This window comes from Chiloscyllium plagiosum, chromosome 2, assembly GCF_004010195.1.
Source record: "Chiloscyllium plagiosum isolate BGI_BamShark_2017 chromosome 2, ASM401019v2, whole genome shotgun sequence".
Taxonomy (NCBI): domain Eukaryota; kingdom Metazoa; phylum Chordata; class Chondrichthyes; order Orectolobiformes; family Hemiscylliidae; genus Chiloscyllium; species Chiloscyllium plagiosum.
In genome coordinates, this window is record NC_057711.1 from 85,465,257 (window position 1) to 85,492,014 (window position 26,758).

A 26,758-nucleotide genomic window follows, 5' to 3' on the forward strand; every position below is an offset into this window, starting at 1 on the left:
GTGGGTTTGTGTGCTACTAGGATTCCGAGGGGTCTTAGTAGTCTGGCTGTCATTTCTGAAACTTCTTTGATGTATGGTAAGGTGGTTAGGGTTTCTGGCTGTGTTTGGTCTGCTTGTCGTGGTTTGTTCTTGAGGAATCTGCGGACTGTATTTTTTGAGTATCCGTTCTTCTTGAATACATTGTATAGGTGATTCTCCTCTGTTTTCCGAAGTTCATCTGTGCTGCAGTGTGTGGTGGCTCGTTGGAATAATGTTCTGATGCAGTTTCGTTTGTGTGTGTTGGGATGGTTGCTGATTAAGTATTTGGTCAGTGTTTGTCGGTTTGTAGTTCTCCGTTGTCCTTTCTTTTGACTGGACGTCCAGGAATGCGAGTTTGTTGTCGGTTTCTTCCTTCTTGGTGAACTTTATGCCTGTGAGGATGTTGTTGATGATGTTAAATGTCTCTTCTATCTTGTTTCGTTTTGTGATGACAAAGGTGTCATCTACATAGCTGACCCAGATTTTTGGTTTGATGGTTGGTAGGGCTGTTTGTTCTAGTCTTTGCATTACCACAAACCTCAGGAACCCCATCCAGGACAAACCTATAAATAGAAAGCAGGAGACAACAGCTTCACTTCACTTGGAGGTTGCCACTGATTATGTTACCTAGCCAGGTAATGAAACGACTAGATATCAAACCTACAGCTCAGCGAGCAAACCTACACCCTAATCTGAGAGATCTTGACATGGTTGATGCTGAAAGGATGTTTCCTTTCAATCCAGACATAGGGAGTACAGCTTTAAAAATGGAGTCTCCCAATTAAGATGGAGATGGTAAAGAATTTTGTCTGACAAAAGTCATTAATCTTTGGAGCATTTTTCTCCAAGACATCAGGGAGGCTGGAATATGGAATATGTTCAAAGGTTAAGTTGAGAGCCAGCAGGAACATGGAGCTGAGGCCACAATCTGATCAGTCATGGTGTTACTGAATGGTGAAGCAAGATTGATGGACTGAATGGCCTACACCTGCTACTGCCTTTGATATTATGGTATCAGCTTTTTGAGTCATGCACGTTGGTTAAATTGCAGACATACTCCCCTGAGTTTTAATTAATATTATTTAAAACAAACGTAAATCCTGGAAGGTGGCCCGTGAATTCAGGTCTGTGCAAGCGGCAGACAAGGTTTCCTGTGAGCAGCACTGATTCTGAAGATTGTGTATCCTATATACTCACTATTTAAATTTTGCCCTTCCTTTTTTTAAAAAATTGCAGTATTGGATGTTAATTTAAGAAACCTATTAAACTTTTTTATTTAAATATTGAAGGGTATACTGCTGTTAAATTCTTAATCCATGCAAGAAAAGCATGAGCCTCATTAGATCTTTTTCCAGTAAAATTATTTGATACTAGTTTTGTAACCTTCCAGCTCAGCGAGCAAACTTACATCCAGAACCTCCACCTGAGCTACAAATCTTCTCAAAACTTGTTAACTAGTTTTGCATATTTGGCTGAAAGCCAGTGGCTGGATAGCAAAAGGAATAAAAATAAAAGGGCAAATATGCATGAGCAAGGATGTAGCTAGGAAGGTGGGAAAGCATTCCAATTTTCTTACTTCCAACAAGAATAATATGTTAGGTCAGTGCAATACAAAGATGGAAATATAAACTTATGGCATGTATGGTTAAGATCCTTCTTTTAAATAAAGCAGCTGATGATAGCAGAAAGATTTGAACTGAAGCTAAATTAAATTTCATGAGTGACATGCACCGATTTGGTATGTGCGTCCCTAAAATGGTGATCTGGGAATTCAATTTGTTAACTCTGTTACAAGTTATGGTATTCGAGAAAAAGAATCAGCATGATATTTGCCTTATAAGAATGATGGCTCATGTTCTGATTTTGACTTGGTGGTTCCTGTTATCTCTTGATACTTCAGAAAGATTTAATTATGAATTTAAAAAATACCTGTGGCAAACCAGGTTTGTAATGAACTGTAATGCTCTCTGTTTCAGTAAGTGTTTTTGAAAAATTACCACTCCTTGGATGTTCTGGGCCAGTCACCATTTGATTGCCACCCCACTCCTTTTTTGAAACTATCTGATGGATCTCTGCATTTCCGGCATTAATGTAGAGCATGGGTATAAAGACTAAAAGACTAAAATTTAATGAAGAGTGGCAGATGTTTAAGGAGATATTCAATTCCCAATTAAAGTATTTTCAAAAAAAGAAGAAAGGTTCTAAGGGGAGTTTAAGAAAAAACTAAACAAAGAAGCTAAAGATAACATAAGAGCAAAAATGAAGGCATGTCATATTGCAAAGGGCAGTGGCAGGCGAGGAGATTGGGAAACATTTCAAGACCAACAAAGGGTTACTTAAAAAAAAATGTAATTAAAAGGGTAAAGGTAAATTAACCTGTGCAAAATGTAAAAAGCTATAAGTCTATAAAAGGGAGGTTAGTAATTAAAGTGAATGGTGATCCTTTGGAGGATGAGATTGGAATTCATTGTTGGGAGCCCAGAAATGGCAGGTAAAGTAATATTTTGCTTCAGTTTTCATAGTGTGGACATTAGTATCATCCCAATAACAATAGGTAATGCAGAGATTATGCAAGGGGAAGAATGTAACATCACCACCACCATCATCATCAGGGAGAATATCTTGAGCAGAATGTATTGAAGGCAGGTAAGTTCCCAGGGCCTGATGGCCAACACCCTAGACCTCTTTTAAAAAAAAAAGTGGAAAAGGGATACTGGATCCATTGGTTATAATATTCCAAAATCCCCGATTTGCGGGAAAGGTTCCAGTGGATTGGAAAGTGCCAATATGACGCCCTTTATTCAAAAATGGTGGGATGTAGAATATAGGGCAACTACAGTTAGTTTAATGTACGTCACTGGGAAACTGTTACTATTACTAAGGAAGAAACAGAAGGACATTCGAATAGTCAGAACTCAATCCATCAGGGTCAGCATGGTTCTATGAGAGGTAGATTGTGTTTGACGACTTTGCCAAAGTTCTTCAAAGATGTAACAAACAAAGTGGATAATGGCAATCTTGCAAATGCAGTACATCTGGATTTCCAGAAGGCCATTGATAAGGTTCCACATGAAAGGTTAATACAAAAGGTCTGATGACATGGGGTTGGGAAGTAATTGATTGCCTTGGATAGAGAATTGGCTAATCAACAGAAATCAGTGTGTTGGGATAAATGGGTCTTTTTCAGGTTAATAAGATGTAAGTAGTGGGGTACCATAGGGTTCAGTCCTCACACCCCAATTATTTACAATTTATACTAATGACTTAACATAGAACATAGAAGAATACAGCGCAGTACAGGCCCTTTGGCCCTCGATGTTGCGCCGATCCAAGCCCACCTAACCTATACTAACCCACTATCCTCCATATACCTATCCAATGCCCGCTTAAATGCCCATAAAGAGGGAGAGTCCACCACTGCTACTGGCAGGGCATTCCATGAACTTACGACTCGCTGAGTGAAGAACCTACCCCTAACTTCAGTCCAATATCTACCCCCCTTAATTTAAAGCTATGCCCCCTTGTAATACCCGACTCCATACGCGGGAAAAGGTTCACACTGTCAACCCTATCTAACCCCCTAATCATCTTGTACACCTCAATCAAGTCACCCCTAAAACTTCTTTTCTCTAATGAAAACAGCCCCAAGTGTCTCAGTCTTTCCTCATACGATCTTCCTTCCATACCAGGCAACATCCTGGTAAACCTCCTCTGCACCCGTTCCAGTGCCTCCACATCCTTCCTATAGTATGGCGACCAAAACTGCACACAATATTCCAGATGCGGCCGCACCAGAGTCTTATACAACTGCAACATGACCCCAGGACTCCGGAACTCAATCCCTCTACCAATAAAAGCCAGTACGCCATATGCCTTCCTCACCGCACTATTTACCTGGGTGGCAACTTTCAGAAATCTGTGTACATGGACACCAAGATCCCTCTGCTCATCCACACTACCAAGTATCCGACCATTAGCCCAGTACCCCATCTTTTTGTTATTCTTCCCAAAGTGAATCACCTCACACTTAGCTACATTGAATTACATTTGCCACCTTTCTGCCCAGCTCTGCAGCCTCTCTATATCCTGCTGTACCTTCAACACATAAGTGAAGCATTCCTGAGTACAAGAGGGCAAATAAACCACACGTCAGCACAAACATGCGTTATAGTTGCTGAAAGTTCTGAAAGCTCTTTTTAAAAATAATCACATACATCCAATTACATTGCATACAGGATAGAGAATATTCTCCTATTTCAATACCAAATTATAGTAATGTTAATCACTGAGCTTCTCAAGATGGTTACAAAATCTGGTCAAAACATCAAAATTGATGTTAAAAATAGCATCACACAAAATTACTTTGACTGTGCAGCACAGGCTCAAGTAACCAGTTCATTTATAATGCCGTCAAACCTTCTCCTATGTTTCTTTACTTAGCTCTTCAGAAAACCCTCACCTCCCCCTCTTGTCATGTGTTGATCTGCCTTCCCCATAAACACATCCCTGCTATCCACCTGAACACCTTCACACGGCAGTGAATTCCATGCTCTCACCACTACTGTACTTTCTAGACACAGAGGCTCTGGAGGAAATTGGGGTACGGACACGGTACCAGATAAAGCAGAGCTGCTTCCTGAAAATTACACAGCACTCTTCTCACCTTGACACTGCACACTGGTTGAAACCCACAAATCTCAACTATCAAAATCTTTTATTAGTTTTAAAGACCTCTACTAGGTCACGCCTCAGCCTTCAATTTTTAAGAGAAGCCTTTCCCAGACGTGTATAACCTTGCAATTCTTTGGAAGCTCAGTTATCTGGTCAATGCTACACTGGTGCTCACAACAAGATCACATACCTTCTCATACTCGGATGGAGTGCCAAAATGCATTGTCCGTGTGACATCAGTCGTGCCATCCCTATGTGAAGCAGAAGAGCAGGTTACACATATGAAAAACTGTCAATCTAAACAAATCAAATGCTACACTTGCACTTATAATGAAAGGCGACTTTATTAAAGTTGCATGTTGTAACATTAGGTAATGTACAATAAAACACATCCGTAAAATAGGAAACACTGTCTGAAGCCTATAAAGTAATAAAGGAAATAACCAGCAAATCCATTTTGATGATTTTAATTGAAAATAAATATTGACCATGACAATGGGAGAACTCCACTTCTTTAAAATAGTCTCTTTCATGTCCATTTTAGTGAGCAACATCTCAGATTAACAGCTCCTCCCCAAGATACCACTGCTGACAGTGCAGCCCTCTCTCAGTAGGAGATTAAATGCTCAAAAAATTAAAGCCTTAAAGCAAGCAACTTTCAGCTCCAAGGCAACAACATGCTCAAGTCTTCAGACTGCGGAACACGGATTGTCATCATGCTTTTGGAGTGAAGCACCTTTCAACCTTATCTTTTTTCAAGACAAACACTTCTTACTCTTGTTAATAAGGCAGCAACAAGAAAACCCCAAACAGCAGCAAGCACGTTCGATATCTAAACCAATAAAATAGCTTCGTATAGCAGATCAGATTAGCAACAGCAAGAAAGAATCTGGACGTGAAGGCCAATTCTCTTTCAAACAGAGACAACCCTTAACATTGGTAATTTTCATGCATTGAACTGCAGCATTCCAAGAGGTGGCGTCCACACATTGACAGTGTCAAACTGAAGCTCTCTCATGTTTCCATTTCACCTGATAAAGGAGCAGTGCTCCAAAAGCTTGTGATTTCAAATAAGCCTGTTGGACTATAACCTGGTGACATGTGACCTCTGACTTTGCCCATCCCAATCCAACACCAGCACCTCCACAGTATGTTTCCATTCCAACTGGTTAAGGACCTTTCAGTGAATGCAATTATGTGGCAGCCCACAATCAATAAAGCATGGGAAGACTATGCTGAGGTGAGAATGGTGAAAGTTGGTTGCCTCACCAGCATTTCCATGGGCCAACAATGTCACCAAATGAAACATCTTGACTTTGTGGACAATAATAACCAAAAGAACTGCAGATGCTGTGAATCAGAAACAAAAACGGAAATGGCTGGAAAAGCTCAACAGGTCTGGCAGCATCTATGGAGAGAAAGCAGAGTTAATGTTTCAAGACATTCCGAGGAAGGGTCACTCGACCCAAAACTTCCGATTTCTCTGTGCATATGCTCCCAGACCTGCTGACCTTTTCCAGAAATTTCTGTTTTTGACTTTATGGACTGTAGTCAACTGAAGGAGGATAACCTCAAGGGCAACATGAGACAGTGCAATTCTCCATTTGTTGTAATATGGACATCTGCTCGGTCAGGCTCTCCTGAAATGTAAAGTATAGACTCAAGTCTCACTGACTGACTTTAGAACATTAGTCAGGATGTTCCTCCTGCAACATGTATGAGGTGAGGGATGCCATCGACGTCCCTGCCGATTCCACTTGCAGGAAGTGCACCCATCTCCAGCTCCTCCAAGACTGTGTTAGGGAACTGGAGCTGGAGTTGGATGAACTTCGGATCATTCGGGAGGCAGAGGGGGTCATAGATCAGAGTTATAGGGAGGTAGTAACTCCAAAGATGGCAGATAGATGGGTTACAGTGAGGGGGACTGGGAGGAAGCAGCCAGTGCAGGGACCCCCTGTGGCCGTTCCCCTCAAGAACAAGTATACCGTTTTGGATACTTGTGGGGGGGTAAGTAACGGGGCTCAGGTCTCTGGCACGGAGCCTGTCCCCGTTACTCAGAAGGGAAGGGTGAAGAAGAGCAGAGCAGTAGTAATTGGGGACTCGATAGTTAGGGGCACAGATAGGCGGTTTTGTGGGAACGAGAGAGACTCACGTTTGGTATGTTGCCTCCCAGGTGCAAGGGTACGTGATGTCTCTGAGCTTCCAACCTAGCTCCCTGAAAGCCTGTCTAAGATCCTCGGCACTCCTCCTACCTATGTCGTTGGTGCCAATATGGACCACGACTTCGGGCTGCTCCCCCTCCCCCTCCAGGACCCGGAAAACACGATCAGAGACATCACGTACCCTTGCACCTGGGAGGCAACATACCAAACTTGAATGCAGAGATAGGAGGTACTACAGCCAGGTTTGCTGATGACTCTAAAATAGATAGGAAAGTAAATTACAATATGAAATAAAATTTTACAAATGAATGTGGGTATGGATAGGTTAAGTGAATGGGCCAAAATTTGGTAGATAGAGTTTAACATGGATCAGTGTGAGGTTATTGATTTTGGTTGGTAGAATAGAAAGGTAACTTATTAACTAAATAGAGAGAAACTTCAGAGTGTTTCAGTGCAGAAGGATCAGGGTGTACTCCTGCATGAATTATGGAAAACTATTATAAAGGTACAATAGGTAATAAGGAAGGCAATTGGAATTCTGACATTTATTGCTGAAAGAATAGAGTATAAAAGTAGGGAAGTGTTATTGCAACTGTATAAGCCTTCAGTGATTCTGCACCTGGAGTATTGCATACAGTTTTAGATTAGATTAGATTAGATTACATTACAGTGTGGAAACAGGCCCTTCGGCCCAACAAGTCCACACCGACCCGCCGAAGCGAAACCCACCCATACCCCTACATTTACCCCTTACCTAACACTACGGGCAATTTAGCATGGCCAATTCACCTGAACTGCACATCTTTGGACTGTGGGAGGAAACCGGAGCACCCGGAGGAAACCCACGCAGACACGGGGAGAACGTGCAAACTCCACACAGTCAGTCGCCTGAGGCGGGAATTGAACCCGGGTCTCAGGCGCTGTGAGGCAGCAGTGCTAACCACTGTGCCACCGTGCCGCCCACGTTATGGTCCCCTTGCTTGAGGGATATAGTTGCATTGGAGGCTGTTCAGTGGAGATTCACTAGATTGAGTCCCGGAGTGAGGGTTTTGTGTTACGAAGAGGAATTGAGCAGTATAGGCCTATACTGTCTGGAGTATGGAAGTAGACAAGATCTAATTAAGGAGGAAATAAGATAAAGTGGGATTGACAAAATAGACACAGAAAATGTTTCCTCTTATGGGTCAACCTCTAATCAGAGGTCATAGTTTTAGAAGGGTTAGCAGATTTAAAACACTGATGAGGAGAAATCACTTCTGTCAAAGGGTTATGAAGCTATCGAATTCAGAGTGCAATGGATGCTGGGACATCGAATAAATGAGTAGCAGGTTGGAGGTTTATGTGGATCAGGCAGGAAAGTGAAGTTGAGCCCATGATGAAATCAGTCATGATCTTATTGAATGGCAGAGCAAGCTAGAGGAGCTGGATTACTTTGCTCTTATTTCTTGTGTACCTGTTTTTGGAGTCATCCTTTGTAGTGTAGGATTCTTGGAGGATTCCAAATATGCCACCTCTTTACAACATTACTGCCATGTTCAGGTAAGTTCATTCATTCACTAACACACAAAAAGCTTTGGGACATATAGACATTTTTTCAATGTGCTAATGAATGAATGTGAGTGAGGTATATGGGTACATGGAATAGCAAGGTGATCATAAGGTTACCAATGGTTAAGCTATGTTGGGCAGGGTGGGGGAGTCAGAGAGTGAGAGGTAGTTGGAGTGAATACAAGGGGTTTGGAGAGTTGAGCAGAGGCTGATCTGTTGTGTAGGTTGCCCAGTTAGTACAAGTGGTTTTTACCCACTTAATATTTCCTGGGTAGCTATCAAGGTGAAGAATTCAGAACTGCGTGGACAGTAAAGGAAAACACCTCTGTGTTGGTGGAGCCATGGAGCAAGTGCAAGGGATGTGGTAATATGAAAACTCTTTCAAAGAGCCAGCACAGGCACAATAGGCTGACTCGCTACTCACCTGTAATGTATGATTCAATGAGTCAGGGAAGATTTAGGAAAATTATTTCTTAAATTATAGGTTAAGGTATTATCATGTAATTATCATTACTGGAGCTGTACCAAATAAAATGAAAGTGATGTACAAAATTGGAAAACTCTTCATCTAAAATCACTAGTGTTCATGAAAAATATGCTAATATTCTTGCCAATTGTAATGCGATCCGCGGATGTTTTATGAAGCTTTTTTATTCCTCTTTGGCCTCCGCAGGCATTTACTCATATTATGCATTCATCCAGAAATGTATTTTAACATGGTTACAGCAGGAACTAATTATTATGCAATCAGTGTAATAAATCTGGTTCATTTCAAAACCTTCCTGAGTGAATTGTTAGCAGCTCTTAACTGAGCATCTGCTAACACAGTTTGCTATCTGTCATATTCTAGCACAAGTGTGTGAAAATGAAATATGCAGGTTGCCAACACTGACTTTTCGTAGGTTAAATATGAAATTAAGTAGAAATCAAGCTAATTGAATTGATTGCTGGTTGTTTAACAGGACGGAAGAACTTCAGAAGATCTTGCTAGAGCAGAACAGCATGAACAGGTCGCCAACTTACTTGCCAGACTTAAAAAGGTAATGCATGTATGTAAATTGAGGACCTTAATAATGAGCAGGTGTTAACACACCTTTTGCAACACATTTGGCAGCTTGTGCATTTTCTTCCCACAGTGGTAACACCACGAGCCTGAATTGGTCAGGCAATTAAACCAAAAATTAAAGGACTGTACCATTCTAAGTTTAACTTTTGTCAGAAATAAAAAGTTTTTTTCTGGTGCAATGTGAACATTGTACCCTTGTAATTATTTATGGGCAAAGATAACATCTACTCTGCAATAACACTATGCCAGTAAATAGACTTCTCATTCATGGTCATCAACAATAACAGCAAAGCCTTCATTCCATCAGATAACTGAAATTCTGTTATTGGAGGTAAAGGGTCAAGAATGTGGTGCTGAAAAGGCACAGGAGGTCAGGCAGCATCCGAGGAGCAGGTGAATCGACATTTCAGGCATAAGCCCTTCAATCAGGAATTACTGGAGGTGAAGCACATCAGGGAATCCTTGGGACAGTGTGGACCAGTCAGCCTGTCTGTCACTTAGTTAGATTATGGTTGATATATAGTTCAACATCATTTATCATTGTAGCTCCACATCCCTTCGTAACTTTATCTCACCAACCTACCAATGTAAATAAGCATAGCAGCAATGCAGGACAACCAACTAAAATGATATTTTTCAATAAAGTAAAGAACTGTGGATGCTAGAACTCTGAAACAAAAACAGAAATTGCTGGCGAAACTCGGCCAGTCTGGCAGCATCTGTGACAGGAAAGCAGAGTTGATGTTTCGAATCCAGTCTTGTTTGGCAAGGAGGTCAGACTGCAGCTGAGGATTACACAGTCAGAAAGTTAAAAATCACACAACACCAGGTTATAGTCCAACAGGTTTATTTGGAAGTACTAGTTTTTGGAGTGCTGCTCCTTCGTCAGGTGATTGTGGAGAATCAGGTGATTATGGAGGATTGTGTGCAGTTCTGGTCACTGGAAGGGCATAATTGCTCTGGAGAAAGTACAGAGTAGATTTACCAGAATGTTGCCAGGGGTGGAGAATTGTAGCTATGAGCAGAGGTTGGAGAAGTTATGTTGTTTTTGTTAGAATAGAGAAGGCTGAGGAGTGAATGATTGATTGATGTATACAAAATTGTGAAGGGTGTGTATAGAGCAGAAGAGAGGACCAGTTTCCCTTGGCAGAGAGTTCAAAAATCAAGGGTCATAGATTCACGCTAAATGGCAAAAGGATTAGAGGGGATGCAAGGAAAACTTTTTTTACGCAGAAGTGGTAGTTGTCTAGAATTTCATGCCCGAGTTGGTGGCAGAGCCAAAGACCCTAAACTCTTTCAAAAAGTATCTGGATCTATACCTTAAATAGTGCAAGTTGCAGGGCAATGGGCCTTGTGTAGGAAAATGGAATTAGAAAGGGTGGCTGGGTCAGCATAAACAAGATGGACCCAATGCTCCCCTTTTGTGCTGTATCATTTCTATGGCTCTGTAGACTCTTCATCAGAACTGAGAGCAGCTAGGAAAAGCTCCTCTACATTGGGAAGACAAAATGCAGACTAGCTGATCGCTTTGCTGAACAACTACATTCTGTGTAAAAATGATCCAAAGCTTCTAGTTGCATGGAACTTCAACAGCAATATTTCTGTTGCAGGCTTACTGCAGAGTTTCAACAAGCATCAGTGCAAGCTCAAAGCACAACATCTCATTTTCCACTTGGGGACCCTACAGTATCTGGGTCTCAAAATAGAGTTCAATAACTTTAGACACTGATTCCATCTTTCCCACTCCCAAACCCAATCCTGCCATCACATAGACTGCTTTCAGTGCAGACTATCATTCTCTGCTACCTTTAATTTTCATTATCACTTATTCAGCTTTTCTTCTGTCCTGGCCTGCCATCCGTAGTCTCTGTACCTACGTCTTGCACATCTCGCTCTCTGGGCTCCATCTCCACCTATCCACTCACCTGCCTTCACTCTCATAACCTCATCTTCAGCATTGATGCCAGTTTTTTCCCAGCTGCTGCCACTTCTAATGAAGAGTCACTGGATTCAAACTGTTAACTCTGCTTCCTTCCCGCAGATGCTGCCAAACCTGCTGAGTTTTGCCAGCAATTTGTTTTTGTTGAAATAAGCTGAATTTCCTTCATTTAGCTAGTGCACACTTGACTGAAGTAGGTGCTGACTCTTGAAATGGTCATTTGTGATTGGAGCCAATTATGTATCTGGAAACTGATTTTAAAGTTGATCTGACAAAACTAACTGATAAGTAAGTAATTTGATCTTCACAACAGTAATATTGCAGCATCTTTTTGTGGTAGTTGTTTTGCAATATAAATGCAACACTGGTCTGACTTTATTCATCACTATGTTTTGTTCTGTGGGTCTATTTTGATCACCTTTAGCTGGTAGTATATCTGTCTATTCAATAGATCGTCTTCTCCGTTGATGATGAGAAATGTAAGTGGCCATTTTCCCACTCAGAATACTTGTCATCTGAATGAGAGTCTGCTAGCTGGAATCTCCAAGTTCTGTCAAATTTTCAATGATTCATTTTGTCCAAAATACAAATTAGGATGCAGAATTATGTGTCTGTGTTTGGAAAAAGATAGTACTGCTGCGTAAGGCCAGTTCAAACATAAAATTCAGCTGCAGCTGTTCATGATCAGCCAAAACAAAACTTAGCAAGTTATAAAACCAAAAGGGTTTTGGGATGAAGTGATCATTTGTATTTCCAGTTTTGTTTCAATGGAACGTAATCTTCCAGGTCCAATTCAGCTTGCACCATTATTGTCAAGAAGGTGGAAAAGAGACACGTGAGACATGGCATCATCTTACTTTGTTATTGCCCTTATTAAGAAAAATGCCATAGCTACCACCTCATCCAGATTTCAGATTATATCTTCTGAAGAGTTTCTTCGCCACAAGCCGACTGATGCTTCCCAATGGTGCCATAAAGCCTGGAGGTGGATTTTGCAGCAATTGAGTCTCAGGGGTTCTTGAAACGATTCCTAATATGTGGTATAATAATCATCGTCATACAAACAACAGGTTTATTCAATATGCCCTTCATATCATAGTGAAGAAAAGAGAAACAACAAACATTAAAGCATCGCAAACACTGGAAATATAAAATAAAAACAACATGCTGGGAATACTCACTAGGCCTGGCAGCATTTCTGGAGAGAAAAGCAGTTGATAAGTTGAAGTCTTGCTTCAATTATATTAAAAGTTTGGTTGGACCACACCTGGAGAACTGTGGGCAGTTCTCCAGGTGTGGTCTCCTTACCTTAGGAAGGATATCATCACCACTGATAGAGTGCAGCAAAGATTTGCTAGAATTTTTCCCATAATGGCATGACTATCCTGTGAAGAGAGATTTGGAAACTGGGCCTGTATTCTCTAGAGTTCTGCAGAATGAGAAGTGATCTCAGTAGAACTTAAATAATACTTAAAGGGATAGACAAATAGATGCAGGTCAAATGGTTCCCCTGGCTGGGGAGGCCTGAAACCAGAGGACACTTTCAGAATAAAGGGAAAGCTATTTACAACTGAGATGAGAAACATTTTTATTCAGACAGTTGTGAATGTTTGGACATCTCTATCTAAAAGGGCTGTGGAGGCTAAGTAATTGGCAATGCTTAAAGTGGAGCTGAATAGATTTCTAAAAGGCACTGATGTGAAAAGATATATGAATGGTGTGGAGGAGAATGGCATTGATGTGGATAACCAGCCATCATTATATGGAATGGTGGAGCATGCTCAGTGGACTGAATGGTCTACTACTGCCCCTGTGTTCCTAACTGATCAAGAAATGATGTAAGTGGTTCTTTTCAACTAAGGACTTCCCTCACTATGGTTGACAGGACCCTGAACTCTGGTCAGCCCATTTCCCACATGCTGCACTCAACCATTTCTCTTGTTTCGAGAACCGTGATTGTTCCGCTTTACCTCACTGTCCATCATATCAACCTCCATGTTTGAAGGATCATGCTCCATCTTTTCTGGCACTTCAATTACACCACCAAATGCTTCAACTCCTACCCTTTCCTGCCAGAGTTCCTAAGGGATTGAACCCCTTTTCAAAAGCCTGGTCTACTTCTCAATCACCTTAACGTCTCATCTTATCACCTTCCACAGTACCTTCCCACACCAGGAGAAACATTTTCCCTTTTTATTTCCTCTCGACTCACTGTCCAAGGCCTCAAATACTCCATCTGGATGAAGCAACAATTTACTTGTCCCTTTTTTAATCTGGTCTGCTGTAATTACTTCTCACAATGCAACCTCTATGCTGGGGAGACCAAATCCCTTTACAGAACATCTCTGCCTTGTCAGCAAGCGTGACCTTGAGCTTCCAGTTGCTTGTCATTTTAATTCACCAAATTGGTCTTAAATTATATTCCAGAGAAGCACAGAACAGGTTAAGGAACAGTACCTCATTTTTCTTTGGCACTTTACAGCCTCTGTAATCCACAGTCTAGGCTGGAGGGACTGACATATGAGGAAACATTGGATAGGTTGGATAGTTATCCTTGGAGTAGAGAAGGTTCAAAGGGGATCTGACAGACATTTATAAGGTAATGAGAGGCTTGGATAAGTTGGATAGGAAAGCACTTCTTCTCCAGTAGTAGAGGGGATCATAACTAGAAGGCATAGATATAAGGTAAGACATACAGAAGGCCAAGAGGAGAGTTAGAGATAAAGTTTTTAACTTGGACAGCTTGGGTATTTGGAACTTCCTGCTGTGAAAGTATTGTAACATGTGTACATTATTTAGATATTCACTTGCAAAGCCGTAGCCTCTGTAGTGTAGACATGAAGGACTGAATGACCACCTCTTATGCTGTAAACACCTGGTAGTGATCAAATTCTTATTTGTCATGATTTTGCTTTTAAAAAATTGGAAAAAGATGTTCATTACTCTGTCATTCACACCCATCTGGACATTTTCTTCATTTCATTATTATAGTCATGACCACTATCTTTTCCTTTGGTCAATGACATCATGTAATCATTTTACATTTAGTGTCTCTATCTATCCCAGACCTTCCCTTTTATTCTTCCAATCCCTCCACACCCATCACATTTCTGATGAAAGTACTGGTTAAAACACTTTTTGTTGTTAATGACTTCCAGTGATTTATATCATCTGTAGTAAGATGCCTCACAAGCCTGAGCAATCAGCCCACCTGTGATTGGAAAGGAGTATATACTCCATATACACACAACAGTCACCAGCCAGGAGTGCCCTCCCAGTCGGGGAACACTTCAGCGGTCCGGGACATTTGGCCTCGGACATTCGGATGACCATCCCCCAAGGCAGACTTTAGGACAGGCAACAACGCAAAGTGGCCGAGCAGAGGTTGATAGCCAAGTTCGGTACCCATGGGGATGGCCTCAACCGGGCCCTTGGGTTCACGTCACACTACAGGTGACACCACTGCATGATATGCACTCTTGCTTGTACACACATACACATGCGCGTGCACACACTCCTACAGACCCATACACTCACACAGACCCTCTCTCATCTGCTCATACATACACACCCCACACACTCACCCTCTCACAAATTTCTACCCCTTTACACTCACACACACAGACACGCGCATGCATGTGGGGTGAGTTTGCACTTGCAGAATTACGTTTTATTTTGCTCAAAAAATTGCATGAATCCATGTAAGATTCTGTAAATCCTTTTTGTAGAAATAGTGTCAGTCTGAACATTGGGACATAGACAGACAGACCTTAAGCTCACACCTTCATGCATTATCTAAGCTGACATGGCACCTATTGTTAAAGTTCACTTGAGAATGTAACTTTTTTAAAAAAGGTTCTGGGATTTACATAAGAAAGAACTGAAACCAACATGGTCATTTTAAAAGATGAGAGACTTAACAAACAATCCAGGTCTTTTTCAATATATCATTTCAGTTGCATCACATTGTAAATTTTACTATGAATTCTGTGTCTTACAATCTTATATTCCACAACCACTTGATGAAGGAGCAGTGCTCTAAAAGCTGGTGCTTCCAAATAAACCTGTTGGACTATAACCTGTTGTGATTTTTAATTTTATACTCCCTCCAGTGGCAGTGTTTATAACAACTCTGAGAACATTTTTGCATAGCCAGAGAATAGCACTGCTTCACCTATACGTTCTAATACTATTCTAACATTTTATTATTTCCAGATTAAGTAATTTGTAGGCATTACGCCAACTGATAGTTGCTTGCATAGAGCGTTATAACTTTTATAGCATGTTTTGGTTACATAAGTGTATGCATATTTTCATTCTCGTCTCCAGAAGGAAGGTACTTGTACTCTATTTAGCATTTCCAGATTTATCCAGTTTCATTTTGCCTAGTGCTGCATTATAAGCAGATGTACATGAATGGTGCTCCTTACAGTATAAACTGAAGGATTTCAGTTTGTCTAATTTATTGTGATCTAAATTTATGCAGTGAAATTCATGAATTCACTATTGCTGACATTTGTGGCAAGTTCCACTTTAGCAAAGTTGTCAGCTTAGTTTCCATTGTGCATTATTGAAACAAAAATGAACATATTAACTCGTTACTAAAAATAACTGCTTAAAGCTCCTTAACATCTTAGGTGACATGCCAATGGAGACAATGTCAACCGTGAACCTCTATTAATTCTGTTACTTTGTTTTACTTTAGGATACACATAGAGGCATGTTCATTCAGCAACTTAGGCATTCTCAAAATTCCCAAGCCCGAATAAAACTGAAGTTGTTTGGAAATTCAGGAACAGGTAAAACGGCACTTGTAGAATCTCTCAAATGTGGACTTCTGCGAAGTTTCTTCAGGAGACGCAGACCAAGGCTGTCGTCCACCAACTCCACTCGTTATCCTCCATCGCCACTATCGTCAAAGCCAACAGGTATCCTTAATATTTCTAAACAACAGTGTGAAGGATAGCCATAACGTAGGTATTATAATTGTGCTTCTCCCTAGAGGTACAATCACACAGTCATATTTTGAGACCTATCAAAACAGCCATTTCCCAAATCATGATGTGACTGCCTCATAGAGTCATACAGCATAGAAATAGACCCTTCATCTAACCAGTCCACACAGACCAAGCCTCCCAAACTAAACTAGGCCCACTTGCCTGCATTTGACCCATATCCCTCTAAACCTTTCCTATTCATGTAACATTCAAACGTCTTTTAAATGTTGTAACTGTACCTGTACCTGTTGTAACTTCCTCAGGCAGAGTATTGCACTTACGAACCACCCTCTGTGAAAAAAATTGCCCCCATGTCCCTTTTAAATCTTTCCCTGTCACCTCAACAATATGCCGCCTAGTTTTGAACTTCCACACCATAGGGAAGAGAGCTTTGCTATTCACCTTATGTGTGCCCATTATGTATGGGTACTAATTTAAGACAGAGATGTCAAGGAATTTCTTCTGTGAGGATTGAGTGTCTTTGCTCCTCCCCACAGCTCTCTGTGGCAAGGAATTCCAGAGTCCTTGTGTATACTTAGGCTGAGATAAATAGATAGATCGTTGATCAATAGGGGAATCGAGGGTTGCGGGGTAAGAGCAGGAAGGTTATCAGGAGAAATGTCAGATCAGCCACGATCCTATTGGTGAAGCAATTTCAAGGGACCAAATCGCCGCCTACTGTTCCTATTTCTTGTGGCTTTACTAAATCGAAAAAGGATAAGTAGAAATGAGGACAGAACTAATTGATACAAAGAATCTCTCCTGATATGAGTCAGAAGATGCTTGTATAATTTGATGTTTAATTTGGATAGTGAAACATAGGTGTCAATGAGTCAGTTCCAATTGTTAATGCTGCAAAATCTGACTACTTTATTCCACCAGCAGACTTTGAAATCCATTAATGGAAGTGAATTTAGCAATGCTAACAGGTTATGTTCACCAGCCTGTCAAAATCCAAATAAAATGTTACTAATAAAAAGACAGCTTATGGTTTCAGTTTTGCAGGATATGGTTTGTGTTTTCGATCTGCTATAACAGTAGGATTTTGTACTGATTTTTATACTAATAGCATACTTTATGACCAAAATTCAACTATCTAAAGTGCCTGATGATTTGTATCCCTAATGTTCTTCCTGCCAAATATGTCGATTTCATTCTGGAAACGGATTTACAAAAGCACTTTTATGTGGATCTACAATCATCCATTGGATTTCAGTGAAAATGCTAGGAGTAACATCAGTCCCTGGTCTAACCCCTGGACAGCAATAAACCCCATCATGAGGAAATGGTCTCCTCCATCCCCAGATGAGGTTTAATTGCAAACCCTTCCAGAGCTGCTTTAAAATTTCTTGGAATTATGAGAAAATCAAAGAAGCCTTGCATTTATCTTGTGTTTTTCACGCCAACCAGACATTTTCAAAGTATTTTAAAGCAAATGCAGTCTTTGCAAAATGTGGTCTCATAAGTGTGCAAATTAGGAACAGAAGTAAGCCACATATGTCCTTTTTGCCTGCCTTAACATTAAAAAAAAGTCATGAGAGATGTGTTTGAGTTTGAAATGTGCATTTCCATCTAACCCCAATATTCTTTGATTTCCTTGCCTAATTGGCCACTATTATAATTTAGGAAACGCGACAGCCAATTTGCACTCAGCAAGCACGGACAAATAGCAATATGATAACCTGGTGTTCTATTTTTGTGACACTGACAGCTAAATATTGGCCAGGATCCAAGGGATAGTTCGCCTCTTCTTCAAAATAATCCCATAGGATCTTTTACATTCAAGCAAAAGGTCCAAACCTTGACCTCTGAAAGACAGCACCTCTGACAATGTGATAAGCTTTCTGTACTGTTCTGGAGTCCCAACTTTGATATTTTGTACTGAAGTGTTGGAGTGGGCCTTTAAACTGGAACTTTGCAACTCAGACACAAATGTTACCAACTGAGCTGGAGTTGAAGCACAAAGGTAGTGAAATCAGATTGGATATAACGATTCACAATGGCAAAGCATAGCGAGCTTGGGAATGCCATCCCTTATACCGCAATGAATCATTGTCTTATTGGTTTACCTTTGGCTCTGAATCAGAAGGTTGTGATTTAAGGCAGTTTCTGGGAATGAGCTATTATCTTGGTTGTGATTTCATTGCAGTCCAAAGAACATGCTGCATTGTTAGAAGATCTGTCCTTCAAATGCAGCATATAAACGGAGGCCCCCATCTGCACCCTCACTTGGATGGAAAATGCATCATGGTATTATTTGAAATATATGGAAGTTGTCCCATTGTCTTGGCTGTTATCTATCTCTCAAACTACTTTTTAGTGGTGTTTATTAATAATTCATCTCACCATTCTATGTGAACTGGTTGTGTTGTCGCCTATAAATAACAGTCAATACACTCCAAAAATAATCCCGAAGTTACTGGCTGACTTTTCTTTCCCCTTCTCTATTTAAAAAGGGGACAAGTCCAATTGCATAGCACCAAACTGCTGCTCCAATTGATATCGGTTTAGTATCAGTTAATGCCTTTCACACACTGGGCCATAATTTATATTTTTGAAAAGTTGAATTAAATTTGAATAATTTATATTTAAGAAGCTTTACAACTTTTATTTAGATGGTGACCTTGGACCAAGAGCCATTGCCTTTATAAGCAGCATATTTGATTAATTTCTCATTTTCAAGTTTCAGTGAGTATTTCAAACTTGTACCCTGGCTGTGAAAATGTCAGTGTAAGGAGCCGGAGCATGATGTTTGAACCAAGTCTAACCAAAGGCGTTCTACAGGCTTTTGTTTCACCTACACACAATTTACACTATGTAACTGATGACCAGTCTACTAAAGCAATTGACATACAACATGCTAATGTTAATGGTAAGAAATGTTTACTTTACAACAGAGCTAACTTGGAACTCCTGACCTTTTTACTGGCTTCTTAGTCATTAAGCTTAAATACAGAGCTAGTATGAAATTTGAATCCATTATTGTATAAAACATGCTTAATTGTTTTTGTTATTTGAAATCTCAACAGGCTTATCATATTCAGAAAGCTGTTTAGTTTCTGGGCTGTGTTATTACTGTGTAAAATTGAGTGGGTGAAGCTGCATTTTAAAAGGCATTAATTTCATTTGCAGTATGTCTCTAATTTAAGTTTAATTCGCCACTTACCTCAAGATCATAGTAAATCAATTTGTTCTTCATGTACAACAATTACTGTGGCAGTTTGTTTAAAGTTGAAACTTTATTGCTGGAACAGCACAGCAGGTCAGGCAGCATCCAGGGAACAGGAGATTCGACGTTTCGGGCACAGGCCCTTCTTCAGGGCCCTGAAGAAGGGCCTGTGCCCGAAACGTCGAATCTCCTGTTCCCTGGATGCTGCCTGACCTGCTGTGCTGTTCCAGCAATAAAGTTTCAACTTTGATCTCCAGCATCTGCAGACCTCACTTTCTCCTCCAGTTTGTTTAAATCTTTGGTAGCATTTATCAAACAAGTGCTGTCCTGATGCCGTAGACTATCTAAGCCATTTAATCAGGAAGAAGCAAAATAAAATTCCAGTTCAAGGTTGAGTTAGCTGACCAAAGCCATAATTCATGGAATCTCTCAGTAGTCTTTATTATAAGTGGTTTAGTGAGGAAATCTGCTATGGACAGCTATATAATGATCCCTGTTGGAAACAGGCATGTTTACAAATCTAGTGCAGGCATGATGCAGCTTCAATTCAATTCAATACAGCACAGGAGCAGGCCCTTTGGCCCACCAAGCCTATACCTATTCCTTATTTAGAACACTACATATTCCCTATGTGCAGTTTCTATCCCTCTGTTCACCTCCCATTCATGTGTCTGTCAAAATATGCCTTTAAACATTGTTAATGTGCCTGCTTTCATCATAAGACCATAAAACATAGGAATGGAAGTAAGGCCATTCGGCCAATCGAGTCCACTCCGCCATTTAATCATGGATGATGGGCATTTCAACTCCACTTACCCGCATTCTCCCCGTAGCCCTTAATTCCTTGTGACATCAAGAATTTATCAATCTCTGGCTTGAGGACATTTAGCGTCCAGGCCTCCACTGCACTCCGCGGCAATGAATTCCACAGACCCACCACTCTCTGGCTGAAGAAATGTCTCCGCATTTCTGTTCTGAATTGACCCCCTTTAATTCTAAGGTTGTGCCCACGGGTCCTAGTCTCCTTGCCTAACGGAAACAATTTCTTAGCGTCCACCCTTTCCAAGCCATGTATTATCTTGTAAGTTTCTATTAGATCTCCCCTTAACCTTCTAAACCCCAATGAGTACAATCCCAGGATCCTCAGCCGTTCCTTGTTTTAGATCCACCATTCCAGGGATTAGGGATTATCCGTGTGAATCTCCGCTGGACACGTTCCAGTGCCAGTATGTCCCTCCTGAGGTGTGGGGCCCAAAACTGAACACAGTACTCCAAATGGGGCCTAACCAGAGCTTTATAAAGTCTCAGTAGCACATCGCTGCTTTTATATTCCAACCCTCTTGAGATAAATGACAGCATTGCATTCGCTTTCTTAATCACGGATTCAACCTACATGTTTACCTTTAGCGAATCCTCAACTAGCACTTCCAGATCCCTTTGTACTTTGGCTTTATGAATTTTCTCACCGTTTAGAAAGTTGTCCATGCTTGTATTCTTTTTTCCAAAGTGCAAGACCTCACATTTGCTCACATTGAACTTCAGCCATTTCCTGGACCACTCTCCCAAACTGTCTAGATCTTTCTGCAGCCTCCCCACTTCCTCAGTACTACCTGCCTGTCCACCTAACTTCGTATCATCAGCAAACTTCGCTAGAATGCCCCCAGTCCCTTCATCCAGATCATTAATATATAATGTGAACAGCTACGGCCCCAACATTGAACCCTGTGGGACACCGCTTGTCACCGGCTGCCATTCCTAAAAAGAACCTTTTATCCCAACTCTCTGCCTTTTGTCAGACAGCCAATCCTGAAACCTTGCCAATCCATCATCTCCACTGGCATTGCTTTCCAGGCACCACCAGTCGCTGTATGAAAAGATTTCCCTGCACTTCTCTCCTAAACCTTTTCCCCCCTCACCTTGAACCTGTGCCAGCTTGAATGTAATGTTGTCTGCAGTCAAATAAAATGGCAAACAATCATCCTCAAAGCTGGGACATGATGTTTGAGGATTCGTAAATTCTCCCAGGTCAGAATCAGAATCTTCAAGAGAATGAGAAAATATATCAACTTTTCGAGAAGCATGCCAATTGATTTCCATATTTGATCCACATAGCTGATGGCTGGATGATGATTGGGAGTGTCAGATGGCAAACGTGCATTTGGCGGCCAGTAAGCATGGCAGAAGGTGATTGGAGGGGTGGGAACAGGCTCTTACAATATTCCAAAGAGACTGCACCTTGCAACACATACTCCCAGCTCAGAATCATCCTCTCAATGTATTTGCACATCCTGTTTCATGTCCCTGTGGAAATAGAGCTTACCTAATATCTAGATTATATTGAAACTCCTAGATAATGCCACACTATATAAGATTAACATGGTTTTGTTTCTCACAAACCTGATCTGAAATCCACAGTTTGGGAATCACTGACTTAACTTGTTACCACTGTTTTCTCAATCAGACTGTTAACATGCGGTCTTTTTTAAAAAATGTATTGGTCAGCTCAGGATAATTGAGCATTGAATTTCTTTTAGGTGTTGGCGATTTTAGTGTCTGGGAGTTCTCTGGTAATCCTGTCTACTATTGCTGTTATGATTATTTTGCTGCAAATGACTCCACTGCTATCCACATGGTGCTTTTCAGTCTAGAGGAACCATATGAAATGCAACTGAATCAAGTGACCTTTTGGCTCAATTCCCTCAAATCTCTTATTCCAGCTGAAGATCCTTTAGGTAAGGTTCAATTCACGCATTATTCCTAGAATACGCTTATCCGACAATTGTGAGAGGAAACTTTAGAACCTTAGAGTATGAGAATTTAGTTTTCCCAAAAAAATAATCTTAATATAGAAGAAATGTTTATTTCTTTTGAAGTTTATTTTGATTCTTCTTTGAAAAAAAAAACACACTTGGGTTAAGTTTGCCAATTAATGATTAATTTAGTGTTTCATTTTAAAGTCTTCAATAAAAGCTAAGGATAGCTTTCTTTTTCTCCTCATGTACCACAGTAATAGTTCAACAAATAACATACTGAAAATGTTTTAATCAGAGACATTAGGGACATTTAAGCCACTGCTGGACAAGCACGTGGACAGCAGTAAATTGAGGAGTGTTATGGTTAAGTTGATCTTAGATTAACATAAATGCTTGAGACAACGTTGTGGATTGAAGGGCCTGTACTGTGCTGTACTGTTCTATGTTCTAACTCTTAGGACAGACAGTATGCACTTGGGTGCTGCAAAAAACCTATAGCTCAAGGGCTTCAATCATGAAGGAACCCTTAGCTGGTAGTCAAATTCTACGTCTGTGGAAGCCAACTGTTGCACCTTCTGTAGTTTTTCAGTTCAAGTTTTATCATTCTCTGCTATTGCCATCTAAATGAATGACTTTGTTGAAGGACTGAGTTTAATGTATCTGTTGATTTGAAACTGGGTAGGAAAGGGGTTTAACCAGATTAGTAAAGTGGGACAGCAGGTGGCAGATGTGAGGTCATTCATTTTGGCAGGAAGAATAGGTGAAATTATCATTTGTTTAAATCTTGAGAAACTATTATATTGTGATGTTGAAGGGGATTTATGTGTCCTTGTCCAAGAATCACAGAATGAGTATAAATCTAAGAACTGTGGATGCTGGAAATCTGAAACAAAAACAAGAAGTGCTTTGAGAGACTCAAAAATAGACTTAACATTTTGAATCCAATGATCTTTTGAAGCGTCACTGGACTTGAAATGTGACTCTTTTTCTCTCCACAAATGCTGCCAGTTCTGCAGAGTTTCTCCAGTTACATAATTAACATGTAGGCATAGCAAGCGAATAGAAATGTTTTTATTACAAGAGGATTGGAACACAAGAGAAAGACCATCTTGCTACAATTGTGCAAGACAATTGGGTGAGACAGCACTCTAAGCTTGTACAGTTGAGTTGCATATCTAAAGAAGGATGTTTTCAGTAGGATCAAGGCTGATCATCCAACTCAGTACCCTGTTCCCACTTTTCGCCTGTAAACTTTGATTACATTATCATACACAAGCACACTGATCAGACCACCTACATTCTCCTCCAAATCATTTATACACATTAGTGAGGTTTAAGAAGAGTTGTAACTCAAGTTGAGGTTCTGGATGTAGATTTGCTCACAAACCTACATCTAGAATTTATATTACTCACAACAGGGCTCCCAGCACTGATAACTGCAGAACACAACTGATCACAGATCTCCAATCTGGAAAAAAAACCCACCGCTACTGTCAGTTTTCTCTGACTAAGCCAGTTTTGTATCTATCTTACCAACTCACCACAGATCCCATGTGACTTCACCTTCTATATCAGCCAACCATGAGGGACCTTGCTGAAGTCCATTTGGACAATATCTATCTCCCCTTTCTCATCAATCATCTTGTCACTTTCTCAAAAAAACTTAAACAGGTTTGTGACACACAACCTTCTCTGTATTAAGCCATGTTGCCATCGTTAACAAGTCCATATTTCTTCAAATGTAAGTAAATTCTATCCCTAAGAATCTTCTCAATAATTTCCCTTCCATTGACATAAGGCTCACCAGCTTGTAATTTCTTGGATTATCCCTGTTGTCCTTCTTTAACAAAGGAATAAATTGGCTATGGTCCACTCCTATGGAACCCCTCCTGTCACTAAAGAGGATACAAAAAATTTGTACAAAGTCTCAGCAATTTCCTCGCTCGCCTCCCTCGGTATTCTTGAAATCGATCCCATGAGGTCTGTGTACTTGTCTACCTTAATGCTTTTCAAAACACTCAAAACCTTTTTTTGTATTAGCGATCCCAAGAATGTCAGCATTCCCCCATATCCTTATCCTTTCTAAATACCGATGCAAAGTATTCATTAAGGACTTCATGCACTTCCTCCAGCTACATGCACAAATTCACTGCATTGTCCTTGCCCACCCTATCCCTAATTACTCTCTTGCTTCTTGTATATGTGTAAAACACCTTGGGATTTTCCTTAATCCTGTTTGCCAAGGACAATTTGGTGAGGCAGCACTCCATGCTTGTACGGTTGAGCTTGGCCCTTTTAGTCATAGAGTCATAGAGATGTACAGCATGGAAACAGACCCTTCAGTCCAACCTGTCCACACCGACCAGATATCCTAACCCAATCTAGTCCCACCTGCCAGCCCCCAGCCCATATCCCTCCAAACCCTTCCTATTCATATACCCATCCAAATGCCTCTTAAATGTTGCAATTGTACCAGCCTCCACCACATCCTCTGGCAGCTCATTCCATACACATACCACCCTCTGCATGAAAACGTTGCCCCTTAGGTCTCTTTTATATATTTCCCCTCTCACCCTAAACCTATGCCCTCTAGTTCTGGACTCCCCCATCCCAGGGAAAAGACTTTGTCTATTTATCCTATCCATGCCCCTCATCCTCCGAGCTCCTTGCTTAAATTCTTTTCATGGTTTTATTATAGTCTTCAAGGAATCTGTCTATTTTCAGTTTCCTAAACCTTGCATATATATCCTTTTCCTTTTTGACTAAGCTCGCAATTTCTCTTATCATCCAGGTTTCCTGAATTTTGCCATTCTTATCCTTCATTTTCACAGGAACAGCTGGTTTTGAACTCTAATCAACTGACCTTTAAAAGATTTCTATATGCCAGATATGGGTTTACCCTCAAACAGTACCTGCCAAATATCCTTTCCCCAGTTTAGTACTTTGACCTGAGAACTACTCGTATCCTTATCCGTAAGTAACCCAAAACTTACAGAATTATGGTCACTGTTCTCGAAATGCACCCCCACCAAAACTTCGATTGCCTGACCAGGCTCGTTCCACGTTATTAAGTTTGGTATGGCCATGTCCCAAGTTACATAGTGTTTCAAAACACTGTCCTGAACGCACCTAACAAATTCCACCCATCCCCATCCAAGCCTCTGGGTCTAAGGGAGTCCCAGTCAATACAGGGTAAGTTAAAATCACTCACCACAAGAACCCTGTAGTTTTTACATTTTTCCATAATCTGTCCACTTATCTGTTCCTCTGTCACCCGCTGACTATTGAGAGGCCTGTGGTACAACCCCATCCAAGGGCCTGCCCTGTTCCTGAGGTCGATTATGGGGCCTTACTGGATGAATCATCCAAGGTGTCCTCCCTCAGTACAGCTGTGATATTCTCCCATTTTGTAACTCAAACTCCCCCACCTCTTTTGTATCCCTCTCTATCTTGTCTGAAACATTTAATCCCAGAGTTAAGCTGCCAATCTTGACCCCTCTCAACAAGATCATCACAATTATATGTGCTAATCAACACTTTAAGTTTATCTGCCTTACCTGTTGTACACCTTGTATTAAAACAAATACACTTCGGACCACCAGTCCTACTCTGTTCAGTAACTTCTCCCTGGTTTTTCCTTTGAGTCTTGCTGGCCTGAGTCTCTAACTCTTCTTTGGCCATTTCCCTTGGCTGACATATTGCTCCAGTTCACACTGCAACACTCACAAGTAACACTAGCAAACCTCCCTGCCAGGATATTGATGCCACTGCAGTTTAGATGCAACTTGTTCTTTTTATTGTACAGGTTCCACTTGCTCTGGAAGAAATTCCAGTGATCCATATGTCTGAGCTCTTCTTCCTCCACCAGCTCTTTAGCCATGTATTTAGTTGTATTGTTTTCCTATTCCTGGCCTCACTGGCATGTGACATGGGAGTAATCCCAAGATTACAACCTTAGCGGTTCTGCTTTTCAACTTAATACCTAATTTCCTGAACTCTCTTTGAGGATTTTGTCATTCTTTTTCTGTCTGTGACATTAATACAATTTGCATATGTGACCCCTGGCTTCTTGCCCTCCTTAATGCTAGCCCCAGGGGGCACCATACCAACCTGGAATTTATTTTACAGCCACAGAAACATCTACCTGTACTCCTGACAGTGGAGTCCCCTATTACTACTGCACTTTGACCATTTTTTCCGTACAACAGAGGCAGCTGTGGAACTACTATTGCAGCTGCTGCTGTCACCATTGCCTGGCAGGCAGTCACCACCATCACTGCCCACCCACCCCACCCCCAACCCAAACAATATCCAAAACGATACATTTGTTAGAGCAGTCACCCATCTTTCTGCATGAACCTTGGGGGTGACCATGCCTCTAAAATTCTTTTCTGTGGATACTTATCACTTCCTGCATGTTCTTAAGTGTATCCAA

The 26,758-nt window shown here is 40.9% G+C and overlaps 1 protein-coding gene across 4 annotated transcripts in view; it reads left to right on the plus strand.

Moving 5' to 3' along the window:
* Nucleotides 1-26,758, plus strand: part of dapk1 (death-associated protein kinase 1) — a 268,605-nt gene that overhangs the window by 194,364 nt on the left and 47,483 nt on the right. For all 4 annotated transcript variants that reach the window (XM_043713274.1, XM_043713282.1, XM_043713294.1 and 1 more), the window contains 4 exons: nt 9,362-9,439; nt 16,110-16,332; nt 19,085-19,273; nt 22,105-22,302. In XM_043713274.1, the coding sequence (XP_043569209.1) occupies nt 9,362-9,439; nt 16,110-16,332; nt 19,085-19,273; nt 22,105-22,302 (688 nt within the window). The remainder of the gene's footprint in view (nt 1-9,361; nt 9,440-16,109; nt 16,333-19,084; nt 19,274-22,104; nt 22,303-26,758) is intronic.